The sequence below is a fragment of the Nicrophorus vespilloides genome, unplaced genomic scaffold, assembly GCF_001412225.1.
Source record: "Nicrophorus vespilloides isolate i.1.1-1 unplaced genomic scaffold, Nicve_v1.0, whole genome shotgun sequence".
Classification (NCBI taxonomy): domain Eukaryota; kingdom Metazoa; phylum Arthropoda; class Insecta; order Coleoptera; family Silphidae; genus Nicrophorus; species Nicrophorus vespilloides.
Window position 1 is genome coordinate 70,004 of NW_017097524.1, and position 8,793 is coordinate 78,796.

The 8,793-nt window shown below is 27.7% G+C and overlaps 2 protein-coding genes across 2 annotated transcripts in view; both read right to left on the bottom strand.

The window, feature by feature from the left end:
• Nucleotides 1–5,870, bottom strand: part of LOC108560334 (venom protein 302) — a 64,780-nt gene extending 58,910 nt beyond the window's left edge. Inside the window, exon 1 of the mRNA XM_017917835.1 lies at nucleotides 5,421–5,870. The gene's annotated coding sequence lies outside the window, so the exon portion shown is untranslated. The remainder of the gene's footprint in view (nucleotides 1–5,420) is intronic.
• On the bottom strand, nucleotides 5,868–8,434 carry LOC108560333 (WD repeat-containing protein 43). The gene is made up of 7 exons (XM_017917834.1): nucleotides 8,144–8,434; nucleotides 7,839–8,080; nucleotides 7,576–7,783; nucleotides 7,340–7,518; nucleotides 7,123–7,282; nucleotides 6,398–7,064; nucleotides 5,868–6,110 (listed from the first exon to the last, which is right to left on the bottom strand). The coding sequence occupies exons 1-7, from the start codon at nucleotides 8,315–8,317 to the stop codon at nucleotides 5,950–5,952; spliced, it is 1,791 nt and encodes a 596-aa protein (XP_017773323.1). The 5' UTR covers nucleotides 8,318–8,434; the 3' UTR covers nucleotides 5,868–5,949.
• Between the last annotated feature and the right edge of the window lie 359 nt (nucleotides 8,435–8,793).

The window sequence follows — 8,793 nt, forward strand, 5'->3', positions numbered from 1 at the left end:
AGTTTCTACAAAACCCTTTGTAGTATTTTCAACAAAAACATTGATTTATTCCACAGAGAAAATCACTTGAAATTAAATTTAGAAAACTTTTGTATCTAAAACTAATTATAAAATCTCAACTTTATTTTTAATTAAATTTATACAAAAATTTAGAAAGAAAACTTTCCAAAAATTTTACAAACAAAAGTGAGTAAAATTTCTTAAAGATCCCAACATTTTAATATTTTACAACAAAAAATAATGATTATGGAATTTATGGGATTTGTTTCCCACAAATATTATCAAATAACTTATTTTATTGTAGAATTTTTCTAAAGTTTAACAAAGTAACAGAATATAAATTGAATACAGAATACTAACATCTGAATATTTCACAGCAGAAATAAAGAGAGTTTCTTACAAATCTCATACATTTTAGCAATCATCAAAACGTCGCATCAATTTTTTACACATTGTTGCGTCTCTTTTATATATTTGTATGAAGAAAAACAGGACGATATAAAGTAAATAATGTTAATATATTAACAAAATTTAATATATAATTAGATACAAACGACTATTAAGTAATGTTTCAGACAAATAGTGTAAAATATTAGAAAAAAATATATTATATTTAAAGACAAAAACCGAAGACTTTCAATCTAAAAAAATATCTCATTTACCCAAAATAATTTATGCAATGAACCATTTACAAATAAATAAATATTCAGTAAAGTTCATAAAGCTTTTATTTTTATTTTTTTACATTTCAACATCGAAAAACTCCATTATGAATCAGTTAATACCCGGAATATTTTAGTAACCTTTCAAAAGCTTTCGTTCGAAATAATAAGTAAGTATCCTATTTTCAGATACTATTCAAATTTCATTTTTTTATGCTTAATATATAATATCTAATGGACTATATATATAGTCACTATGAAAATACCCATGAAACAATTATAATCGAAATATTTAGTTAAATAAATAGAATGTACTTTTTTTCTATGTATTAATGTTTGGCCAATAAATTATTATTATTATAATGGTACGAAATTTATTTAATCAATTTGATTATACATTTTATTGTAAATTATATATAATATTATTAGATAGGGCAAAGACCTATGCCCTTTGCAGCAGTTTAATTTAGTTTTATTTTTGTTACTATGTTATTGTGTTAAGTTTATATTTTTTTAAGTTTGTAATTTGATCAAATAAAAATTATTCCCTTTGTCCGAAAATATCGTACACATTTGCGAAAAAAATGAAATAGAATTAAAAGTAAATATAAGAAATATTAAATTCATTTTATTATCAAAATATAACTAAATATAAATAATTTTAATGTAATCCAAATGTAGTGAAAGTAAGATTTAGCCTTGTTGAACGCTTCTTTTGATACATTTCATTTAATCGACCCTCACGACGAAGTTCATGAAATTTATTGGAATTTCCTACTCCTGTACAATAATTGATTCCATACACGTTTGTAATTTTATAAAAACGTTATTAAAAGTATTTCTCTCTAATTTATTAAATGCATATTGAACACATTCAATCAATTCATCAATTGTGTTTGGCAAAAATTCATGTTGCAGTAATTAAATAGAGTAAAAAAAACAAATCGAGAAAGTTTAAATCGGTAGTGTCACAACCACTAATAACTTGGATAATCCAACCATCAGTAGAACCGTGTTCTATTCTTTCTTTGTTTTTCATATACTCTAATACAGCGGTTTCCAAACTTTATGCTACTACGCCTCCCCCGAATTTTTTTTTTTTTCCGCGCCTCCCCGAAATTTTTTTTTCCGCGCCTCCCTAACCTTTTATTGTTTTAATAGATTAAATAATATAGACACGTTTTATTTATTGAAGATATTATGGTATCAAAATTAATTTATTAAAAATTTTTGGCGCCTCCCCTGGTAAGAGTCCGCGCCTCCCAGTTTGGAAACCGCTGCTCTAATAGATGTTGCAAGATACAATGACGTTGTTCATTAGTCAATTGCTTCGATTTGGCATCTGTTCTTTATAAATTCACATTATTTGGGTTCACATTTTCCATTTTGAAATTACATTTTTCATAAAAAAAAACAATTTTTGGTTTTCAAATTCAAACTTAACTGAAAAGTAACGACTGTAAATTATGTTATTTACTTATCAATGTAAACAATACCAATATAATGAATATTAACAGTTGCTTTCTAAACTCTAGATCAACGGTCCTTTTTGACCTCACGGACCTGAAAATATTGAATCTCGCCGAATACTAAACTCAAAATTTTGAATCCCGCGAACCATTACAAGGACTTTAAAAAAAATAATATTATAAATATGAAATAGTATTTATATCTGACCTCACACAAAAACGCAACTTAATAATGCGAAAATTACAAAAAAATGGATTCAGAATATAATAAAAATATAAATAACCACTGCTCTAGATAATCTAAGACTTTTGATAGAAAGAATGTATACCATATTTTCGGACAGAGGGAGTATTATTTATTTTTATAAAGATTTTAAATAAATCAAAGAATATTATCTATTTCAATTATATATTAACTTAAAACTTGTTTTAAAATATTTTTCATAAATTATTGTCATAATAACTTCGCTTTCGCTTAGTTTTAATTAATCAACTAATGTTATTTACTTATTACTTTATTTAATAATAAATATATAGAAAAAAAACTTTATAAATAAAATTTAAATTAATTAATTTATCCAATATTTCAAAATACATTATACCATATTTAATTCAATATTTTTTACTTGTTTTCTTTTGCTACTAGAATAATTTATTTGCATTTACAAACCATGTTCAATTAATCATTTCCTGTATTTATTTGATTTAATTAAAATATTTATCTGCTACAAATCCATTATCACTATATTTCCATTCCATTTTGGTATACGATTTAGTTTCAGCGATAATTAATTAAATAAATATTGTATTTATTTCCAACCAGTGCGTTTTCAATTTCCAAAATCATTGTCGTTCATAAATATGTGCAAATAAGCCAATGTGTATTTTGTATACGCAATTATCTATTTTCTATTAAATGACAAAAATCAGCTTTAAATTAAATCCAATTAAAGCGTTCACAATAATTATTTAAATCAATTAATTTTACATTAACCAAACTTTTAATAGATTTTTCCATTTAATGTGTTATTATGTTTAATGTCAATCATTTAACTTGTAATTATTGTTGTGAAACGGACATAATTATTTGTTTGGAACAATCAGTTTTCTGCGTTAATTGTTTTTCGAGTCGACAGTTAGAACATATCTTTATGAGTTTCTGAAATCCATTTAACTTTAGAATCTTATATTCAGGCAAACAAATAACTTCGTATGTATTAATTTCGAAATAAAGTTTGAATAATGTTATATGCATGATAATAGTTTCATCCTTATTAATTAAAATTTATCATATAATTTCTAATTCAACAAAGTGAATTATACAATTTTTGCAAAAATAAAAAGTTGAAACAAAGAATAACTTGAAATTAAGTTTAAAAACTGTATTAAGTAATTATAAAATCTATTATATCTAATTTTATAAAAATTATTTTTATATTTTTAATGAGAAACATCGGTAGTATTCATGTAAATATTTAATATGTTTAATTAACTCAGTGTAGTCTATCTTTATTATTAATCTATATGTCCAGATCCGATATAAAAGCAGCTTTATTCATTGTACTTATCAAGTGGTTGAACTAATCATCATCTTCTCATTACAATCCTTGTAAAGTTTTACTAATAAATTTACATTAACTTTAAACTGATAATTAGAGCTTCTTGTCATATTTATAAGTATATTAAATTGTTGTTGTTGTTGTTTTGTCCACTTTCAATGCATCTCATATAAACCTTTAACTGGGAGATGGTTTTAGTTAAAATCGACAAGCGATATTCGAACGAAATTGTAGTTTCCCCATAGCGATACGTGTCGTGAACAAAATCCACTATGAATATTCTATAAATATTAAATTTGCAATTATATTTTTCCAATATTTGCATACATGAGGTTTGAGAACCGTAGAGACACGCAAATCGCAACGTTTGGAATCTCAAAGCGATTTAATTTTTCAATGAATATAAAATTATGGAACGGCTGACATCCGCTTAACAGGAATTCAGAAAGGAAGAAGACAAAACGTCCGCAGCTGTAGTAAAACTTTCCAACTCATTCCGTCTACCTTTTGCTCTCCAGAAGATACACATTTAGTATATTTGAATTCAAATTGAAATTAAATGGACCGAAATGTGAATTTATGAAGTTTACGTTCCATCCGGTGTAATAAAAATAAAAATAATATACTTCAGACACGGGCACAGAGAAGACGAACGCAATTTTGCCTTCAATGAAATTATGTAAATACGGAAAATCGCTTACGTTTTGCGATTGCACTTTCTCTTCTTTTTTTTGTATAATCATCATAAATGATGGGATTTCTTGGACCCAAACGTAATTTTTTCTTCTGATTTGATTTTTTTTATATGAATTGTTAAGGAATGTTTTATTTTTGTAGATTTTAGAATATAATAAATTTAATTGTATATGACTAAAAATGTCTAAACTAATTCATTATTTCTAATTTGCAACAAAAATGTGCTAAATGTGTAAGATGAAGAGTTAATTCTCTCTTCAACAAATTTTATTTTGTGATTCAATGAAAAACGAATATTTTTTACTAATTTTATTTTCATAGCTTTATTTTTTTTCAAATTTCTAAACACATAAATATATTAAACTGCATTCCATATGTAAAGTATAAAGGCTAATAAGTAGAAGTTAAAAAATCATTTATCACTAAACTGACATATTCGAAGTTGATTTCAACAAAATTATACTGTTAATTAATTGAATTTATATTGTTTAAAAATATTGTATATTTTTGCAATTTTCCTTGTTTATTTCGCACTTTTTGGTCTAAATATGTGTATTAATTCTTTCAATTAATATAATTACTACTTAAAATAATTAATAGTGTTTATAATTAATTTAAAGTATTTCAGAAATTAATTAAGAATATATGTAAAATAATTACTATAAGTATAATTTTATTTTTTAATTTACTTGAAATGTCATCTTTCTTATATTCTTAATTAAAATGTACAGTATTTAATCAGATTTGCAGAATAAAGAACGCGAAGAGAGAGAAAAAGATAATAATCTTGATGGTGCGAAAGATCCACTTTCAAAAGCCTCTCATATCATCCTGACACTCAGAGTGTAAAGTTTATTAACTGTGGCTTTAAGATTATGTCACAAGGGTTTTCCGAGCGGAGAGATTTATGATGCAGCAAAGACAGTTTAGAAAATAAAATTATACCTGTTACTAGAACTACAATAAACAATAATATTCGTGAAAATAGTGTGAAAGTATTTTTTTTTTACCAATAAATAATAATTAATCCTTACGATTGTAAAATCCCAGTGAGAAAAAATATAGAAATGCTTCGGAAACTTTTTTTTAAAGCACTTGGTCCTTTCAAAAACTTAAACGGAAGGACAACTTTCCTAGCACTTCCGGTATATTTTCAAAGTATTATTAATAATGCTGAATCGCGAGATTCGGAGGAACGCGCGCGCGCTTTTCCACACCACCGCGAGTATCGCAACTCCTTCAGAGTTAAGGGATGAAATGCGAATGGTCCGACTCGCGGCCTGCCTCCCCTAAATATGCCAATCGCGCGTGCGCTTCCGCAAACAATTATAAATAACAACAAATCGGATGAAAGTTTCTTTCTTGTTTCGTATTTTTTATTAATTCTGTGGAATATCGATAGTTCTATACAAACAACAATTTTCAATAGTAAAAATAAATGTTTCATTTACGGAGGTGGAAAAAAAAATATATGTAATAAAAAGAAAACTTTAAAATGCATTAAATTACGATGTTCCATTTATGTAATGCAATAAATAAAACAACGAATGACATTAACTAGATTCATGTTGACATCGCATCATCTGAATCTTCGGCCTCCGAGCTCGAATTTCCCGATGGTTCGTTGAATATATTCACTTCCTCAGTGTCCTCATCCCAACCATCGACTGGATCCTCCGTCGTACTGCCCACTTCAATTCCGTCTAATTCTGAATCACTTGATGCTGTAAAAAAAACATACATATAAATTTATTAATCCCGCGAAATTTATTTATATCTAAAGATTCGATAGTAAAATATTCATATAATCAAGTACTAATAATAAAAATACATTTAATTTTTTTTAAATTATTAGACCCTTCTTACATCCCTTCTCAGTGTCAATAAAGCATTAATTGCATTTATTAGTAAAGTTTACTGAAAATATTTTAAAACTATACATAACTGTTAGTTAAAGTATTGAATAATACTTGTTGGGATGTAGTTAAATGTAAATTAAATATGTAAATACCTTTATCATTGTAGACTAATAGCGCCTCGCTACTATTATTATCCCTGCTTGGTTGTTTCTCGATTTGTGAAATTAATAAATCTAATCTGCCCTTCAATCGTGATAAGGGCCTATGGTTGACAAGTTTCGCATCAATTGCTGAGAGAACTTCTTCCAAAAGCGCGGAAAGAGAAGGATTTGAAGCCAAAATACCAGCATGCTCTTGTACTATGATCCTCATCCAGATTGCAGCAGTCTGGCACCAAAGACTCTTGCCCCGCATAAAAATAGTCATCTGGTCCAGTAAATTCTTGATGGAGACAATGGGCAACCTCTTAACAGCATTCCTAATAACGGATTCATCGCGATTCTTGAATACCGTATGCAACATCACTTGATCCTGGCTGTGCATAGCCTGCAGCAACAAATGCGCAATATTTTTCACGCTCGACCTCGAAACAGTATCCAACTTGTTAAGACTCAAGTTCTCTAGCCTCATTTCCATTGGCACTTCACATGCTTTACCTTCTTTCTTCTTCTTGGGCAATACTTTTGATGAGTGCGTTCCCAAATACTCTGTACTATCTATCGGTACTTTCTGACCTATAGCACCGTCGCTTTTTGCTTTGGACTGCAACTTTGGTGCAGCTCTTACTAAGCATTGCAACTTATCAGTAGTACTGACAATCTGAAACCGATTAAATTAATGTATTATTTTTAATACATCTCATTTTACGTGCACTTACAACATCTTCGAATGTTAACTTCATCTCTATTCCATGAGCAATCATTAAACTATTATCATCTTTATAATTTGCTGAGAATATGTGGATAGGTGCTACAACATCTGTATTATCAGTTGCCACTCTAACAGTTGTTGCAGGTTTCAGTGGTCTAGTGCTACGCCTGAATGAAACAAAACAATAATTATATTGATAATAAAAAAAAATCAGTACTCATTACCCATTCAGAACATATCTAAATATATGGCATACTCCATTCCTAGTTGTAGCAGCCACCTTTGTCATGCCATCATTATCAACACTTACTGACAAATTGTGAATAACATCATCCATAATGAAATGAGTACTAGCTGATACTGAATCAGTTTCTAAATTCCAGCATGACAGTATCCTACCAGACTGAAAAAAAATAAATATTATATCTCTACATTAACTGATATAAATATCAAAATTTACCTTTGCACCAGTAAGACAATAACATCCCGAACTTTGTGTACTGATGTATTCCATCGAAGTAATATTATCATTGTGTCCCACATAAGTCTTCAACAATTGCTGTGTATTTATATTCCAGAGCTTAATAGTCTTAGCAGCTGTCAATAGTTCATCTTTTTTAGGGATTAAATACATTGCAGTAATTGTCTCATTTCCTGCTTTCCAATTACTAAACAAAAAATAAACCTTATAATTTTGAAAACAAGTTTAATAAAAAACATTACCTCTTAACACTTCTATTTTCTAAATCCCAGCATAAAATATTTTGATTAGCTGATGAATACATTTCTGTACCGGATTGCCATGACGAACAATTGATTACTTCGCTGGTTTCACTGTTTATTGTGAAATCCAAGTCACCTTTAGTTATGGAGTATACCAAAAGTAACCCATTTGTTGTTCCCAAACAAACATAGTGATTGGAGAGTTCAGTTTTTCTTTTGATTTTCTTTTTGGGTGAACCCACCTATAGAAAATTCAACAGTTAAGTTTTATTTGAATATTGTGAAATAGCACATGTTGATCTTACCCTGTTTGTTGCTGTTGGTTGGACGAAATGTAAACTCACACATGGTGCAGCCAAATGGAAATTTGGTGTGTATTCCTGCTCAAAACTGTTCGTCGATGTATTCCATATCTTTAATCTACTTTCCGCCGTTATTTGGGCAAAATATTTGCCATCTTTACTGTATTGCATTGCCATTGCTCAAGCAACATTAACAAACTAACTGAAACTAACACACTTTCTAACCTCTTACCAAAATATAGGTTATGTTTAGTTCACATGAACCCACCTCATGGTAATACCAACATTAGATATATAAAAATTTAAAATAATAAACAAACATTGCCGTAAATTTGATGTTCGCCTAATAAATAGAATAAAATATTTAGTAACTTTTTATTGTAACTTAATATAATATAAAATAGCTTTTTGATGATCGAAAAAATCAAAAAGGAACAGAAATACGTATTTATTATTTATTTTAATAAAAACGTAACTTTTTCTTCTTGTTGATACAAATATATTATTTTGTATTTATTTGTATTTTACAGATAAAACTGTATGAATATAAAAATATAACAAAAGGAAACTGTTGAAGTATAACTTATAGAATTTTAAGTATAATAATATTTTTCATACAAATTTCATTATACCTGTATTGAGATTACATTAAT